General features: G+C 34.3%; 1 protein-coding gene across 5 annotated transcripts in view; it reads right to left on the bottom strand.

Moving 5' to 3' along the window:
- The window catches only part of DZIP3 (DAZ interacting zinc finger protein 3), a 101,356-nt gene that overhangs the window by 68,663 nt on the left and 12,858 nt on the right, over positions 1 to 19,835 (bottom strand). For 4 of the 5 annotated variants that reach the window (XM_021669051.2, XM_064374581.1, XM_064374580.1 and 1 more), the window contains exons 2-5: positions 17,159 to 17,262; positions 14,426 to 14,495; positions 11,320 to 11,475; positions 6,369 to 6,485 (exon numbers count right to left, since the gene is read on the bottom strand). In XM_021669051.2, the coding sequence (XP_021524726.2) occupies positions 6,369 to 6,485; positions 11,320 to 11,475; positions 14,426 to 14,495; positions 17,159 to 17,190 (375 nt within the window). In that variant the 5' untranslated portion in view covers positions 17,191 to 17,262. Of the gene's footprint in view, positions 1 to 6,368; positions 6,486 to 11,319; positions 11,476 to 14,425; positions 14,496 to 17,158; positions 17,263 to 19,726; positions 19,813 to 19,835 lie in introns of those variants that run through there. The other variant, XM_064374578.1, reaches the window with a different exon arrangement.

Genomic DNA, 19,835 nt, shown 5'->3' with positions numbered 1-19,835 from the left:
ATAGTACTGGAAGTCTTAACTAGAGTAATCCGACGAGAGGAAGAAATAAAGGGCATCTAAACTAGAAAGGAAGAAGTCAAATTATCCTTATTTGCAGATAATACGATCTTATATTTGAAAAAACCTACAGCTTCCATGAAGAAACTTCTGTAACTGAAAAACAAATTCAGTAAAGCTGCACGATATAAAATAAGCAAACAAAAATCAGTAGCATTTCTACATGCCAACAGCAAACCTAAAAAAGAAATCCAGAAAGTAATCCCATTTACAATTGCTGCACAGAAAATAAAATACCTAGAAATTAATTTAACCAAAGAAGTGAAAGACCTCTACAATGAAAACTCCAAAACACTGATACAAGAAATTGAAGATTAAAAAAAGGGTGAAAAGAAGATATTCCATGTTCATGGATTGGAACAATCAACACTGTTAAAATGTTCATACTACCCAAAGCAATTTACAGATTCAATGTAATTCCTATCAAAATACCAATGACATTCTTCACAGAAATTTTTTTTAAATCCTAAAATTTGTGTGGAACCACAAAAGACCCAGAATAGCCAAAGCAATCCTTGAATAAAAAGAACAAAACTGAAGGAATCACATTCACATTATCTGACTTCAAATTATACTACAGAATTATAGTTAACAAATCAGCATAGTACTGGCATAAACAAAAAAGATACATAGACCAATGAAACAGAATAGAGAACCCAGAAACAAATCCATACATCGACAGTGAACTCATTTTTGACAAAGGTGCCAAGAACATACATTGGGGAAAGAATGGTCTCTTCAATAAATGGTGTTGGGAAAACTAGATATCCATATGCAGAAATGCAGAAGAATAAAATTAGACTTTTATCTCTCACCATATACAAAAATTAAATCAAAATGGATTAAAGACTTAAATCTAAGACCTCGACCTATAAAACTACTAAAATAAAACACTGGGGAAGCTCTCCAGGACATTGGATTGGGCAAAGAGAGGCAACCAAAGCAAAAATGGGCCTATGGTATCATATCAAGTCAAAAAACTTCTGCATAGCAAAGGAAACAATCAACAAAATGAAGAGACAATCCATAGAATAGGAGAAAATGTTAGCAAACTACCCATCTAACAAGGAATTATTAATAATAACCAGAATATATAAGGAGTCCAAACAACTCTATAGGGAAAAAAAATCTAATAATCTAATTTTAAGAATCTAAATAGACATGTCTCAAAAGAAGACATACAAATGGTAAAGAAATCCATAAAAAGGTGCTTAACATCATTCATCATCAAAGAAATGCAAATAGAAATTACAGGAAGATATCATCTCATCCAAGTTAAAATGGCTTATGTACAAAATATAGGAAATAACAAATGCTGGTAATGATGTGGAGATAAGAGAACCCTCTTACACTGTTGGTGGGAATGTCAGTTAGTAAAACCACTATGGAGAGCAGTTGGAGGTTCCTCAAAAAGCTAACAACAAACCTACTATATGATCCAGCAATCTCACTGCTGGGATATAACCAAAAGAAAGAAAATCAATGTACCAAAGAAATATTTCATTCTCATGTTTATTGCAGCACTATTCACGATAGCCAAGATAAGTGTCCACCTAGATGAATAAATAAAGAAAATATGGTACATATACACAGGAGAGCACTATTCAGACATTTAAAAAAAGAATGAGATTCCCCCCACCACTCTGACAGGCTGAGGTGGGAGGATCACTTGAGCCCAGGAAGTCAAGACCAGCCTGGGCAATAGTGTAAGACATCATTTTTATTTAAAAAAAAAAAAAAAAATTAAAAGAATGAGATCCTGTCACCTGAAACAACATGAATGGAACTGGAGGTCATTATGTGAACTGAAATAAAACAGATAAAGACAAACTTTGTATGTTCTCACTCATTTGTGGGAGCTAAAAACTAAAACAAGTGAACTCATAAAAGCAGACCGTAGAATGATGGTTACCAGAGGCTGGGAAGAGTAGGCGGGAGTTGGGGAGAGTGGTAATGTTTAACGGGAACAAAATATAGAAGATAAAATGAATGAGATTTAGTATTGATAGCACAACAGGCTAAGTACAGTCAACAATAATTTGTTGTACATTTTAAAATAAGAAAGAGAGTATAAATGAACTGTTGTAACACAAAGGATAAATGCTTGAGGTAATGGATACCCTATTTACACTGATGTGATTATTACACATTGCATGCCTGCATCAAAGTATCTCATGTACTCCATTAAAATGTACACCTATGTACCCACACAAATTAAAAATAAAAATTTTAAAAATTGGTAAAAAAAAAGCAAATATCATCAAAATTTTTCACATTAAACCTTTCAAAAACTCTCATTCACTTTGTTTCTTTTATTATGTAACATTTTTGGTATCAAGAACATATTAAATAATAATATAATGAACACTAAAGTATCTACCATCCACCATTAAAAGTACAATGATCTTTTAAACCAAAATCCTTGACTCTCCCATAGGGATTCTGCAAAATAGCATGAACATAAAGCTTATCACTTCTTCAATGAAAAATTAAACCATGTGGTACTTTCTTCTTATAAAAATGGTCTATGCAAAATTACTGAGATGAGATAGATTAGGGATGAGCAAATTGTAGAGGGAGAGAGGTGGGTGTGACCATAAAGGTAGCATAAGAGAGATTTTTGTGGTGGTGGAATAGTTATTTTTATCTTGATTGCAGTAATAGTTATACAAATGTACATTTTTATAAAATGGCACAGAACCATACAATTCTGGACATTAAAAAGCTAACATAGTTGGCCTGAGGATGCTATCCTTATTAAGGCTGCCTGCAAAGTCGATCTTTGGCTGGTGTCTGGAAACTTGAATTTTGGCAGTGTTCCCTAATTGATAAAGGTGCCTTGTTATGTCTAGACTATTTATGCAAACAATGTGATTTATGCTGACCACCAAGGAGTTTCTTCTGGAAGTCTGGAATTTTGATACATGCCACGCAGCAGGTACCTAGATGACCAACACCCAATAAAAATGTTGATCACTGAGTCTCTTATGGGCTTCCCTGGGCAGAAACATTGTAGATGTTGCTACATTTTCATTTGTGGAGGTGGCCGTATACACTATGTGACCTGTCATAGGAGGGACAAATAAAGGGGAACCTGTAGATGGCTTTCTTCAGACTTCACCTGTCTTTTCCTCACATGATTTACCATACATCCTTACTACATCACCATAATAAATCTCAGATGTTAGTATAACTATATGGTGAGTCCAGTCCTTCTAGCACATCTCTGAACATGAGGGTTGGTCTTGGAGACCCCAGACACAAAGCCCCATGGACGAACATCAATTTCCTATTTTTCATATGTACTGGAGTCATGTAATTATATAATTATTGAGGGAAACAGTGTGAGGTGTACACCAATAACTCCCTGTCCATTGTATTTATGATGGTTAGGATCATGTATCAACTTGACTGGCCACAGGGTGCCCAGATTAAATACTGTTTCTGGGTATGTCTCTGAGGGTGTTTCCAGATGAAATCTGCCTTTGAAATGGTAGACTGGGTATAACAGGTTTCCCTCTCCGATGTAGGTGGGCATCATCCAATCCATTAAGGCCTGAATAGAACAAAAAGTAGAGGAAGGAAGAATTCATCCTTTTTTTGCTTCCAGCCTACTTTCTGGGGCTGGGACATCTCATCTCCGCTTCTGCCCTCATCCTTGAATTTATACCATTGGCTCCGATAGTTCTTAGCCTTCAGAACTGGGATGAATTATACCACCAGCGTTCCTGGGTCTCTAGATTACAGAGAGCAGATCATGGGACTTGCTGAGCCTCCATAATCACATGAGCAAATTCCTCATAATAAATCACATATATATTCCTTATAATCATGTACACATACATGTGTGTATAAGCATTTGTGTGTATGTTTTATACATATAAAACAGAACACACACACACACACACACACACACACACACACAGCAAAAACAGTTTGGTTTCTCTGGAGAACACTGGACTCCTCTGCTCATAAGCTCTATATTGACTGAAGATTATAACCCTATCTTTTGTCACATTATCCTTTTTCATTGAGATTACCCCATATCATAAACAAGATTTTTTTAAATACATAGAACAATAAATATCCATAGGATATAACCTTTCTTTTTATAGTGATCTAACGTATTCTCTCACCTTGTACACTTCTAATGACCAACAGTATATAATGAAGAGATAAATGATTGGGATTAGAAATTTGGCTTCAAACTGATCTCAGTAGAGATAGACATATGTGTTTGTTCTTGATAGACTAAGTGAGTTTATTAATATAAACTCCCCATAACATCTAAGTGGTTGCCACCCTAAAATTCCCATCCCTCAAGAGGCAGTAAAATGTTGTAGTTCAGACCACAGACTACGTGGACTGTATCTGGAATAGAGCCAAGATTACATGGACTGCATCCTGACTCCACTACTTACTACCTGGTCACGTTAGCAAGTTATTTAACCTCTGTGCCTCAGCTTCCTCATCTACAAAATGGAAATAATAAGATGGGGTAGTTATGAACAGTAAAAGAGTAAATTCTTACAAAGTGCTTACAACAGTGGCTGTCATAAATACTAAATAAGTGTGAGCTATTATTTTGCAATGAAAAGAAAACAGCTTCATGAATAACACAACAGAGACAAGCTTAATACAATTCTAAATAAAACATTTCTAAGAACAAGGTAAGATGCAAGATGGTTTGTTGTAATTAGAAGATGCAAGGTGGTAATGCTGTAATTAGAAGAAGAAAAACTCTGGAATTTAAAGATGCAAGTGGTACATTTCTAACCTAAAGCCCCTGTCCTTTTATCCTACCTTACCCCCATCAGCAAAGATTATTCCAAGAACTAGAAAAAAAGGAATATAGAGATGCTATTGGCAAATGCACCTCCATAATACATAATCCACTGTTCCCTCCTACAAGATTGTCTTGTCCCTTTTTGGTGGCCTTAAAGGACAGGGAGAGTAATTTAGATATAGCAGTAGACTGCTTTGATCATGACAATGCCACTGCTCACAAGTACTACCAAGAGCTACCAAGAGAGAAACTCTTCCATTTCCTAGTGCAAGACTCATCTTTGAAGTAACGTCTAAGTAAAGAAGGCTAAGCAATGGGTACCTGTTAAGGCTGATTTACACTGATTTGTTTCACTCAAGGGCAATCTGGTCAGTGGGAGAAATAGCAAGTCTGCCACATCCCCAAAGTTCTGAGGATTACAAAATGTAAACCCCCCATTTTCTTTGTTTCCTCATTGGAATCCAACTAGAATCTCCTTCTGAATGGTGTATCTCATTAGGAATTAGGGTAAGAACCCTAATTCCTAGAATCCTAAATAAGAATTATTTTTCCATCTTTCTGTACATCATTATGATATGGGATTTGATGTCTTAGCTCCCTTTTTTGGTCTCTGACTAGTCCTTTTTTGAAGATAAACCTATTTATTGCTAAAGTATCATTTGGTCTTAAACACATAAATACATTTTGTTAATTTTACCTATAATAGAAATTCCAACTTTTGCAAACATAGAAATCTCAGAAGAAAGAGAAGCTGAGTATGGTTTAAAGACAGAATTTTTTTCTTTTTTAAATTGATAAATAAAAATTGTATATATTTATCATATACAACATGACATAAAATATGTATACACTGTGAAATGACTAACTCAAGCTAATTAACATGTATAATCTCACATATTTATCATTTTTGTGGTGAAAATACTTAAAATTTACTCAGCAATTTTCAAAATTAAAATACATTGTTATTAACTATACTCACTATGTTGCACAATAGATCTCTTGAATTTATTCCTAATATCTAACTGAAATTTTGTATCTTTTGACCAACATCTCCTCAGCCTATACTCCTGACCTCTTACTTCTAACCACCATTGTATTTTCTGCTTCTGTGAGTCAACTCCTAGATTCCACATTCAAATGACATCATGCAGTATTTGTCCTTCTATACTTGGCTTATTTTTTTTAACTTTATGATTCTCTATTTTTAATTGGGAAAGTCAATTTCTATTAGTTCAAGTTTATCTTAAGATGAAGACTTTTGTGGTAGGGAAGGTGACTAGAATAGGCTTATTACAGAGCTTATTACAGTCACATAAGAAAGTACAAGACATATAAGTCATCTACAAGTCATATAAGAAAGTACTAGACACAGGAAGGCAATAAATTTATACGTACCCTTTTCTAGAGGTAAAAGAGAAAAATAAAAATAGGCCCACACCTTAAAATAAGCATGCATTAGCTGTTTTCTCACTGAGAAATATTGACCCAGTCCATTATTTCACATTTTCAAAAAGCAAACACTTACAGTATAATTAGTAGCTTGAATGTTCCTGAGTGCTGCTTCCAGTTGTGTTATCAAGAAACGTAAAGTCAAAGCAGGAACAATTTCCTCACCATTCTGGCTGTTAGCTGCAACTTCTCTCTGTGGAAAATAATTCAGTTAAAAAAGTCTTTAAGCCTGAACAAATATCTACATATGTTTACATTATACAAATAATTCATGCTTATTGGAGAAAATTTGAAAAATAGGATGAAAATGGTTTTTAAAAAAAATCCATACCATCCAGATACACTGTTCTCATGTCTGTTTTTAAAGCAGTTTTTAAGTCGTCTGATGAATGTCGTTTGTAACTATTTCCTTAAAACATTTTTTAAAAAGACATTCCTATACCTGTCAAGGGGTTAGCAACATCCACACCTACTTCAGACGAAAGTGGTAATCCCACTTCACTCTCATACATTCTATTGTGTGATATAGCTGAAATCTTCCAGCTCTGAACCTGTCTGTGGTAAAAATGTCTGTGGCATTAATACCAATAAAGGGGCAAACCATTTTATGCTGCAATCTGATTGCAGCTGAGCTAATGCATGCTTTATTATGTACTATAGTTTATTTACATGGTTGAAATGAAAGGTAGGACTATGTCTTTGTGTCCATTCCCCAGCGCTTTCTACCCGACAAGTGCTTGGTTTAAATTACATTATCTGTTTAAATGATGTATAATCTGCATGGAAAATTTAATCTACATTTCCATAACTTGGTTTCCATATGTAATATTTTCCTGTTTCTTTTCTAGCTGACTAGATACTTTATTTCAGTCTCCTAGCCATCAATTGAATGAGCCTCTTCTCTATCAATATATATTCTCTAGATAAAGTAATCCACTATCATAATTTTAAATAGTGTCTACACACTGACGGTTTCCAAATTTTCATTTCTAGCCAAGAACTATCACCTGTATTCCAGGCTCACAGCCAACTTAACAATATCTCTTGAATTTGAATAGAAATATAATACTGAAGTTCCACCTCTGTCCAACAGTCTAGGTGGTTTCAAATCAATCTACCCAGTGACAATAACTAAAACAACTGGACAAAACATAAAAACTAATTATCTGAAAGCAATGGAATTCTACCAAGACAATGAAAATGAACACCTCTGAAAGGCAGTCTCTGGGGATCTGACTTTCCAAGCTAATTTTCTCACTAAAATAATTGCTACATTCAGTTGTGGCATAGTCTTCAGCAGATTTGCAAGGCTAGGGGGAAAACTGGAGTGCATAGTCTATAAGGAAGAGAAGCCCTGATAAACAGCCCATTCTTTTGATTGAGGCCCTGTTTTGGTTACAATGGAAGCAGACCAGAATTCAAGGATTTCAATGGAAATAGTTTATTTGGGAAGTACAGAGACAATGGTAGGAAAGTGGAAAAGTAATAAAGTGAAGGAAAAGTAGGCTTTAAGTTAAAGGATGTTTTATTAAGCTAGTTACCTATGGTGGGCCACTGCAGTTATTATAACCGGGAAATTTTGGAAAACTCAAAATTACAAATCAGTATTAACCAACTCAACAGAAGAGGCAACTGGGATATTCATATAACTTCCAAGACCTACTGACTGAGTGCTTTCTGGGGTAATGGGGAAATATTAATTCCTTGGGTCTTCTGAACTGCCATGAGAAGTAGCTTTCTCCTGTTTTAGGAAAAAAAAAATCCCTGAGGCATAGAGATATAGATGTGGAAAACTATAATTGTCCAGGGCATACTGAAAATATTGGTAGGATCCAATTGGTATGGGAAGAGCACTGACAGAGTCTGCTACAAAAAGTAGAGAAACTGACCCTTCTTCAAAGAACTATGTAAAGATTGGAATCATCTCTACCCCAGGTTGAATTAAATAATTCACTAGAAAAGCAAAAATAAAAATTACTAGAAAAAAATTTTGTCCAGTTTTCTCAGTTCTTCACAGAGGATGGTTGCTATGAGACAAACCAGGCAGCTACTCCAAGAAGCAGAATTATCTTTATTATTTTCAATGACTACAGTATTTGTATTTAAGTTTTCATGTTCATTCATGATTTTGGATATTTTTGCTTTCTTTTTTGGACATATTAAGCATTTGTCAATTTTATTGATCTTTTCAAAAAAGCAAGTTTTGGATTTATTGACCCTATTTTATGCTTTAAATCGATTTCATTAGTTTTAATTCTCTTTATCACTTCCTTTTTGAGTGCTTTTAGTTTGCTGTTCTTCCATTAACCTCTTGAATGTATGCTTAGATAAATGATATTCAATTTTGCTTCTTTTTTTCTAATATTTACATCGCAAGTTATAAATTTTCCTTAAAGCACAGCTTTATCTAATAACACAAGATTTGATATGTTATTTTCATTCAGTTCAAAAATATGTTTAACTTGTATTGTGATTTCTTCTTTGACCAGTTGGTTACCTAGATTAGAGGTGTATCTCTTAACTTATGAACATATGGTTTTCTAGATTATCACTTTTATTGATTTCTAGATTAACTGAATGTTAGAGAACATACTCTGTTATGTTTTGATACTTTGAAATTTGATGGGGCTTGCTTCGTGACCTAGTATATGGTCAATTTTTGTAAATGTTCTGTGTGCACTTAAAAAGGATGCATATTCTGCCACTGTTGGGTGTAGTGTTTATACATGTGTCTCAGGTAGACCAAGTCTGCTATAGTTCTACTAATTTTGTGTCCATGTTCTATCAGTTATTAATAGAAGTATGTTAAAATATCCCATTGAGATTGATTTGTCTGTTTCCTTTAGTATTATTTATTTTAATCATCTTATCATTCATGAAAGTTCTGTAGATATTTGGGTCTACTTCTGGAACTTATCTTCTATTTTCTAGACATGTCTGTGGTATAAAGAACAAGTAACACAATCTTTTAGTTATTAAAGCTTCATAATAACTTTTAATGTTTAAGTAGGCAAATTCACAGCCCTACTCCTTTATACTTTTCTTAATTTTCTTGGCTATTTTTCCTCTTATTTCCCATGTGAATTTTAGACTTGGCATTTAGGGACATTAACCAAAAAAATCCTATTATTTTAGTGGAGTTATGTGATATTTGTGGATTTTAATTTGTGGAAAATTGACAGCTTTAATATACTGTGTCTTCCTACATGTACTATTCTATTCATGTGGTCATTTCTTACACTTTCAATAGAATTTTAGAAAGTTTTATTTACTGTTTTAATAAGGAGTACTGACTTCTAAACTTAATGTGACTATAATCAGTGCTTGGGTACTTGCTAAAATGCAGATTCCCAGATCTATCCTCAGAGATTTTGATTCTTTAGAACTGATACAGGATACAGGGTCAGATATTCTAATGTAAGTGGTTTAGAACAAGCTTAAGGAAATACTAGTTTATCTTGTACATTTCTTAAGTGTTTTACTCAGTATTTTACTTTTGTTACTATTATAAATAAGTATAGTTCACCCTTTATATCCACAGGTTCTGCCTCCGTGGATTCAACCCACCATGGATTGAAAATATTTGAAAAATAAATAAATAAAAAGCAAGAATACAATAATTTAAAAAAATTGAAAAGACAATATAGTATAAGAACTATTTATATAGGATTTACATTGTATCAGGTATTATAAGTAATCTAGGGATGATGTAATGTATACAGAAGAAGGTATACAGGTTGTATGCAAATACTATGTCATTCTACATAAGAGACTCGGGCATTCTTGGATTTTTGTACTGGGGGGTGTTCTGGAACTAACATCCCACAGATAACAAAAGATGACTGTACTGTTCTTCTATTTTTACATTCTAGTTGGTATTTTTTACATATCTGAAGGCTACTGATTTCTGTCTTGTTTCTAAGTGATTTCCAAAACATAAGAGGGAAGTGAAGGCATTATTCTATCAATCTCAAGCCAGAATTCCCTTATACTGTGGTAAATTATCTCAGTTAATGTTATAATTGTACATAAAGTATTATGAATATCTTCAGAGTTTGTTAGAATTTTTAATCATAATAGTATTAATGTGTTTCACGGAAATAATTACATATTCTTTCATAGAAATACAAATGTAGCCTTCTCAAGACAACTATGCTGCTTTGCCCTTCTCTTCTCTAGTTAATTGCCACAAAGAAAAGAGTATACAATTTTCTTTAACTTCAGAAAACTTTATTAAGAAATGGTACCCTTTTTATGCTAAAAATTACCGCAAATTATACAAAAAAACTACTTTCTAGATGGAAATCTACAATATATCCTCTAGAATATTATATGAATAATTCCAAAAGTTTTGGATATGATTTTTGAAAATACATTTTTGACAAATGTGGAACTTTTTTGTTTTTGAGACACAGTCTTGCTTTGTCTCCCAGGCTGGAGTTCAGTGGCATGATCTCAGCTCACTGCACCACCATCTCCTGAGTTCAAGTGATTCTCCGGACTCAGCCTCCCAAGTAGCTGGGACCATAGGCATGTGCCACCATGTCCAGTTAATTTTTGCATTTTTAGCAGAGATGAAGTTTCACCATGTTGGTTCAACTCCTGACCTCAGTGATCCACCCACCTCGGCCTCCCAAAGTGCTGGATTACAGGAGTGAGCCACCATGCCCAGCCAAATGTGTTAACATTTTGAGTTAGGAGACCAAAAGCAGTCCCCTGTCCCAGAGTGGCATGTTATAGGTTATTAATAGGACTGGAATAAACACTAGACCTTGTAGTCAACAGCTTATAAGCTACCAACCCACATTCCTACCATTATTCTTAAAAGGCTAGCACCACATGACTCTATTTGCTCAATGTTTTAAAAGTCTACAGTCAAGGTTGTATCAAAGCCCTTTACAACAGATAAGATGGAGATTTTTTTCAAGACTTTGGCTACACTGTGTGGTTAAAATTTTTTTTTTTAATTAAAAAAGTCATAAACAGACAGCTGCACTTCTGCCACAAAAATCAAATTATGATGTTACCTGCATAGTCTGGAAGGAAAAATCTTCTTGTAAGAACTTCTTAATGTGAGGAACCACACCTTTTGGTAGAGTATTAATTGCACTTAATAACTTCTTCACTTCTAATAGTAGGTTAACAGGAACAAGATCAGTAGGAATGTCCTTTTCCTGTTTGTCCTAGAAGACATTATTGATTAAAAATTTACACAATTACGCATATTCTCATTTACTCTAATACCAAAATCAGCCAAAGCATTAAAAAAGGAACAAAGCTCCCTTTACCTTGTTCTTCTAGCTTCTATGACATAACTATAGAAAATCTAAGGAAGAATAATATATGTTCTCTGCTCTCTAGGTACTTAAAATATTACATATATTCTCAGTAACAGGAAAATTATATCTAACTGTGCTTTTTACATTATATGACTGATGCTTCAGCTATTAAATACATAGCAATTTGAAAATGAATAGTTGTAATAGTTTAAATTGTGAACAAAGTAGTAAAGTAAAATGACATCTCAATTCAGTCAGAGCTCTATAAATAGTAATAATATTCAGGAATTTATTCTTCCAGAATTAATAAAGGCGTTAGTAATTTGATAACTACGCAATCAAGTCCTGCTGGAATATCTATTAACATTAGTTGTGAAGAACTAGTGGACAGCAGAGATAAATGGCCTATGACGGATGATGGCCTTCCTTCAAACCTTAAGAAACCAGAGGTCTTATACTATGCTGAAACTTCTAGGAATATGATTATGTTGCTGTTGATCTCTGAAAATAAGAACTTCTTATTGTAGAAGCCGCATAGAGCTTGAGAGGCTGAAAATGCCCTGGTATGGGGTAATTCTTTCACTTTCAGTTCTCTAATAGATCTGTAAATAACTGGAAATGAATAAAGTCCATTGCAGGACTATCTGCCTAATCTAACTATGATGTTTTGCCCTTCTCTTCTCTAGTTAGTTGCCACAAAGAAAAGAGTTTGCAGAGGTTATCCAGTAACTTAGGAGGGGAAAATATATAAACATAAAATAACCCTGATATGTGGTATTCACCTGTATGAGGTTTTCACTGTAAAAAATAGGTTTGAGTGCTACATTAAGATTCCTCCATCCCCATCTATATTCAACAAATGTACCTTAGATTTTATAGCATCTCATAAGATTATGCATGTAGAAAAATGTTAACAGTTTACTGTCTATGAAGGATGTTCATTGTACTACCACTCATTTTACCATCCTTGCAATCTTTCTATAGGTTTGAAATTTTTCAAAAAGTTAAAAAAATTCTACCAAATAACTAGAAAAATCCCTTATAAAGAATGACCAATATCAGTGGTGCACATAATTCAAACTAAAGGCCAATTCTAGTCAAAAGTAACTGTAGAATCATCTGATACAAATTAAAAAATGTATACAAAAGGCAAGATTATAGCATGACAAAACATTTTTCAACAGGAAATAGTATAAGCTTCACGCCTACAGGGTCTTGCTTTGTCACGTAGGCTGGAGTGCAGTGGCATGAACACAGTTCACTGCAGCCTCGACCTCTCAAGCACGAGTGATCCTCCCACCTCAGCCCCTCAAGTAGCTGGAAATACAGATACGCACCACCATACCCGGCTAATTTTGGTATTTTTAGTAGAGACGATGTTCACCATGTTGTATAGGCTGGTCTCAAATTCTTGAGCTTAAGCAATCAATCTACCTGCATTAGCCTCCCAAAGTGCTGGGATTACAGGCATGAGCCACCATGCCTGGTCCATAATTTTAATTTTTTAAGTTAGTTGTCAAAATATTTGATGCTTTGACAAAATTGATTTAATATCTAAACAAAATTCAGGTCAAAATGTCCACCTTTCTTGCTTTTTGTATTCCTAATTCTATATATAGAAATGCCTTTTCTGGATCTAGTCCCCTGGTTCTTGCCTTTGCTCAACTGTACAACTCTACATACATTTGCGTCTAATGTACTTCCTCTGCAACACTGTTTACAGTGATAACCTCATACAGGTGAATACCATGGTTATTTTATGTTTATATATTTTCCCCTCCTAAGTTACTGGATAACCTCTGCAAACTTTCCTACCCATGTTCCTGCTAACATGTTTCTACCCAAGTCTCATGTTGAATTGTAATTCCTAGTGTTAGAGGAGGGACCTGGTAGGAAGAGATTGGATCATTGAGGTGGTTTCTAATAGTTTAGCATCATCTCCCTAGTGCTGTCTCATGATATAGTTCTTACAAGATGCGGTTGTTTGAAAGTGTATGGCACCCTCCCCTTTGCTCGCTCTCTCTCTCCTGCTGCCATGTGAAGATATGCTTGCTTCCCTTTGCCTTCTCCCATGATTCTAAGTTTCCTGAGGACTACCCAGCTATGCCACCTCCTGTCCAGCCTGAGAAAGTGTGATTCAATTAAACCTCTTTTCTTCATAAATTACTCAGTCTCAGGTAGTTCTTTATAGCGGTATAAGAACAGATTGATACACTTATTAACAAGTGGATATCAATCATTACATAAAACTAAATGGAAGGTAAAAGTTATACTAATGAGCTCTTCATCAGTCTTTCACAAAATATATGAACATAGGATGTTCATACAACTATTTTTAACTACCACAAAACATATCACTGGTACTAAAAGCCTTTTATATATAATGCAGAGTTATTCTTTCATTTAGACCTAGAAGTTCTAACCATAAAGATAATAAAAATAAACTTAACTTCAGAAATGACTCAAACTTCTTACTAAATAAAATTCTGATGTATATATGTGTGCTTTCTTTGTATGTGTGTAGTTTTATTGTTGTTTTGCTTGAATGTTCCCTAAAAAAAAATAAGGGATTTCTTAAAATTGATTGTTGGGCTATTTATGGATAATTCAATTCATTTTTTTCCTAATTTTTAGTTATGGTGAGGAATGGTGTTTAGAATGACAACCCTGAGACACAGTATCAATCATCAAAGCAAGATTCAATTGGACCATTTTACTAATGAAGGTAGGAAAGCAGACCTGCTCAAAACATTTTAACACATAATTAAACTAGCTAAATTTATCACGGCATTTGCACATATAATTAGTTATTATCAATTAAATAAAAGTTAATGAAAATTAAACTTTGTCTTACCAGTTGAACAGATGATTTTTCTGGCTTATTCTCAGTTTCTTCCTTCCTCTGATCCTCTACATGGGGATGCCTATTTTAAATGAAAATAAGGTGCATTAAAAACATCTCCTCACAAAGAACACAAATTATAGTAGTAAAGAATCTAACAACTGAATTACTGTCTGAAAGTGCAACCAAAGCGTATCAAAGACTGGTAATGGTGGTAGGTGCCATATCTCTTTAGGGACTCAAGTTAAGGAAGACAAATTAGGTCATGCCCTTACTGGATGGTGGTAGAGAAAACAGCAAGCTGATTATGAAAAACACTGTGTCCTTAATAGATATGCAGTAGACCAAAAAAATGGGAAGAAAAACTTATAACACTGTTTCAAGGTAAAGGAAAAAAATTTCTTAAAAAAGTTGACATTTTGTGTGTTTGTTTATGAAGATATTATAGGTTAGGGAGATGTCTATCTTAAATAGATCATTTTATTTTTTGTTTGGGGTTCCTAAACTTCTAATTGTCCAGTTTTCCAAAATATTTTTAATTGAGGAAAAATGTCATATTTAGAAATTATTAACTATTTGGGTAATAAGGAATCACTTGACAGGTTTTGCTTTTAACCTTAGCTCAAAATGTGAACATACTGCAGTATTATACATTGAACAGAAAATTTTATTTATAGTATTGCTTTTGCCTGCATACAGAATCATTGCATAGGAACCATAATACACGGTCATATATGATTTATTTAATATTAACTTTGGACTCCAGAAGAGATAACACTGAGGTGAGAAATTTATATTGACAGATTTATACAGAATCGTACTTTATAAATATTATCTTATTTGACTTTACATTTATGTATTCATTTGACAGACAACCATTTATCATCTAATATATGCTAACTGATTTTGTTGGGGTAAACTGGGACAGATAAATAAAATGTTATTATCCATTTTCAAACTTCTAGTGGAAGTTTCTACAAAAGATGATACATACATGCAAACATTTCACAATATGATTTTCAGTGCTCTTTAAGGTACCATGGTAAAAAGAAACCCATTAACTGTCTTTTCCTCCACATCCAAGCCCCACTTGCCCCACAAAAAATAAAGCAAAACACAAGTGATATCCTTGTGTTACCAAGGACTGAAAAATACTGTGGCAGTATTCTGGAGTCTTTCAAGGTTTGAGAAAGAGTATAAAATGTTCTCAAATGTATACTCTACCAGCAAACTCAATTTCATGATCATTCCCTCCTTAACCCAATACTTCTCAATCCCAGATGCATATTAAAATCAACTGTGAAGCTTCTGAAACACCCAGATGCCCAAAACCTACTTCATGTCTTCTGAATCAAAAGTGTCATGTTAGGCTGCTATATTTTCTATAGGCTCCATTACAAATTTTGATGTATAACACCAACTTATCCTCACTTGCTCCTCTGTACAAAATAAAACTAAATCTCTTAGCAACACAGTCACAATACTCTCCAAGAATTTTTAAGTACTTTTTCTTGCTATTTCCTCACCTAAGCCAAATGACCTCTCATCCTACCTTGCTTCTAAACCCATCACAATGTTTCTCATCCTTTAAACATCAGTTCAAATGTTACTTTGTGGAAACTCACTCAATCATCAGTCAATAATTATTTTTTCTTCCTATAGACAGCCATAGTATCTCTAATAGTTATGCAATTTTCCTAAAGATATAATTACTTTTTATATATCTTCCCACTATATTATAAGCTATCTCTAGGTATACAAACATTGTCTGGTCTTTATTCCTAAGCACCAAGGAATCAGTACATGCTTTTGTAAAATAAATAGGTCATGCTACTTATTACATGAGATAGTTCAAGCCTGGAGGGAGATCTCCAATATGAACCTGTCTAGCATTATATGAGGTACAGGTGGGCTGAACTTGCCCTGCTTAGAGAAAAGATAATGTCATTTGGCCTTGGCCCACTGAACCACTCAGTAGGGTCTTCTGCATTATGCTTAAATTACCCTTTAGAAAATGGGGATAATAAGAGCACTCACTTCATAGAGTTGTTATGAGGTTTTTGAGTAAAACATAATGTAAAAACAACAACAATGCCGACAAAATAAGTCTATATAAGCTCATGCTAAATGATAAAACATTTTGATGAGAATGACTGAACAGTAAGGGATGGCACATTTTTCAATTCTTAGCTCTTCAGTGAAGATGTAATCCCTAGTGAACTTTTGTAAAATTAGACTTCACCCAGTCTACATCACCCACAATCAAATTTGCTGAAATGTCTTGAAGCATAAGGGTCTCCTGTTCACACTAGCATCCCAAGGTTATGTGAAAAAACAAATATTATGTCTTTTGGAATACAACAAAGGCAGTTCATTTCTGTCAACCTATCTCCTTTACCTCTGGGGTCCCCAGCCCCCAGGCCACAGACAGGTACAGGTACATGGCCTGTTAAGAACTAGGCTGCAGAGCAAGCAGGAAGTAAGCAGTGGGTAAGCATTGCTACCTGAGCTCCACGTTCTGTCAGATCAGCAGCACCATGAGATTCTCATAGGAGTGCAAACTATTGTGAACTGCCTATTCGAGGGACCTAAGTTGCCCACTCCTTATGAGAATCCAATGCCTGATGATCTAAAGAGGCACAGTTTCATCCCAAAACCATTTCCCCCACCCCCACCATCTGCGGAAAATTTGTTTTCCACGAAACCAGTTCCTGGTGCCAAAAAGGTTGGGGACTATTGCGTTACCTCACAAAAAATTCTTCTGGTAGAGAATCCATGCTGCACAAGGTTTCTTTACGGAAGTCTTACTCCACTGCTTGCAAACTGACTTTAAATACTGCCCTTTAGTGCTGTAAGGAAAACAATATTTTTGTAAAGGTAGGAAAGTTACACTCTCCCCACTATGAAAACAGAACATGACCATTTGAAAAAAATTTGAAACAGCTCTAAAAGAAGAAAATAAATCACATAGTTTCACCACCTAAACATAATCACTACCTATCCTTTAATATGCTTATTTTTTACCAAGCATAGGTATATTTTACCAATTTGTAATCATATTAAATAGAAGATGTTCTACCCCACCTTTTTCAATACTGAGTGTTATAGCAAAGAATGTTTCATGTTATTTTATCCTCCTAGTAAACATTCTTAATGGCTATACAATAGCTGGTTGACTGGGATTTCCTTGGCCATTTCCTTACAGTTGGACATTTAATTTTCCATTTTTTCTATTATAAATAGTTCCATGATAAACTCCATTGCCTACAAAGCTTTTTCCATATTTATGATTATTTCTTTATAATAAATTCTCAAAAGTAAAATTAATATATCAAAAGACACAAACATTTCATTGTTAAATGGCTTCCCAAAAGGTTTATACTAATTTATTTCCTACAGAGGTATATATGAGTTCCTGCTTAACACAATCTTTCATGACAGCACTGTTTTGTTTTCTTTTAGTCTACAAATAAGATGTAGTTACTTTTTCCCAAAAATCATGATTCTACATCTCCATAAAATAGGAGACACATGGTTTAAAGAACACTTGCACAATATCTCATTCAAATATCAACTGACGTTGTGGATATTTCCTGAAAGAAAAATAACGCTGAGGCACTACAAATGAAAACAAAGGGACCAGAGTATCATAAGTATATATATTTATTTATATAGCTATATATTCCAAGAACAACTCTTCTAAAACTGGTCCCATTGAATCTCCTTACTGAGAGTTCAAGCCTCTAGACTCCAGTACTTTGTGCTAGGCTGGCTTCCTTTTCTGTTCCTACCCTAAGCTCAGAAAGTGTTATATCACATGTAAAACTATTGTTATATGCTCTGGGCAAAAGAAGAAATAGAGGAAATAGAAAAGAAAGTGGTAGCAATAGCATAAATAAAACAGACATGGATTGCCTTGGTGCCAAGCACAAGACTGGATGAAGTTTCTCATTTATTGTCTCTGAACTGCTTATTTATCTCAGTAATTGAGTAGCCATTTCTGTAACAGCATATTTAATACAATTCCATAAATTAAATTGGTACAGCTTTTGTAAGCCCATGACTAAAAGGTAATTTAGCATAGGGTAATTCCCAATTAATAAAATATATTCCACAAGATCACTATAAGTCACCTATTAAGAATTCCGATTGTATTTACTCAAACAAACATTGTTTTAATAATATCCTGTTCCTTCCCCTCCCCACCCCCAAAAAAGCAATTTACCATAGACAGTAAGAAGTAACTGCAGGACCTGAATCTATCTAGTAAACCTTGAAGTCTGTATGTCTTTTCAGTAAGCTTAGAACAAGGGAGGGGGCAACTCAGCCCTGGTATGAGGGCTAAAACAAGTTCTGTGGAGATCATCTGTAAAACAAGCATTCCTAATTATGATGCCACCTACCAATATTCTACATTTGACTCACACCAACTCTAAGTAACACAGGAAGTCTTAGACAAGAATAATTCTCCAACAATTTGCTACTGATATCTTAATCAAAACACAAAATTACACATACACATACACACACACAGAGAGAGAGAGAGAGAGAGAGAGAGATTTCCTTCTAAATTTCATTTAGAGAGCTTTCTTCTAGTAGCTCTTAATTTCTTGCTCATCCCCAACAAAAACACTTCACTGCTGTCAATATTACAACTTGCCTACATAGAATGAAGAGTTCTCCTAGATAATTATTTTATTTTATAGTTTTATTCTTATTTTAAAAATTCAGTAAGTCATATTTTAATTTGTATTCTCTATTCAAATACTGATGAGAGACACAAAATGCAGCTAATAACGAAACAGAGAGGTTGAATAAACCTTGTCATTCACACTAGATCAGATCTGCTTCATCTCATTAATAAAGCTGTATAGAAAAGGACATAGCTTTGAGGATTTTAGGATTGTGATGAAGCTATTTTTATAGTTTGGTTTCTATAAATCTCCCTGTTATTTTAATAAAAAGTAACAACAGTTAAGGCATTATTTCATAGCTAGAGAATACAAATGTATGCCTTTTCCAGACAAAACAATCCCCTCATTTCCAGAATTTATAAATGCTCAGACTTGGAGACCTCTCCCTCTGCTAAGCTCTTCTTTGGCCAGTAGCTGTTTGCATAGATCACAGCAAGGATGAAAAGAAGGGAGGAAAATCCTCTGGTTACAAGATAGAGAGAAGGCCTCTGCTAAGCTGTTCAGTGTTCAGCTTGAAAAAGAAATGGGTGGAAAATTAATAAATCAAAAAGATATTTGGATCCTGAATTAACAGAGTTAAGAAAGGCTAATGGCTTTTTCAGCCTGCTCAAAATACAACCTGAGATGAATCTCTGTGATGAAAGGTTTTCCACGAGAGAGAATCATCAGTCTCATCATTTCCCAGGAGCTAAGCAGGTATGTGTGGCAAACACTACCGGCAATAGCAA

The sequence above is a fragment of the Aotus nancymaae genome, unplaced genomic scaffold (assembly GCF_030222135.1).
Source record: "Aotus nancymaae isolate 86718 unplaced genomic scaffold, 86718_ANA_hifiasm-v0.15.2.pri h1tg000011l, whole genome shotgun sequence".
NCBI lineage: Eukaryota > Metazoa > Chordata > Mammalia > Primates > Aotidae > Aotus > Aotus nancymaae.
Note: the sequence above shows the minus strand (reverse complement) of the source record. Positions and strands in the feature narration are given on the sequence as shown.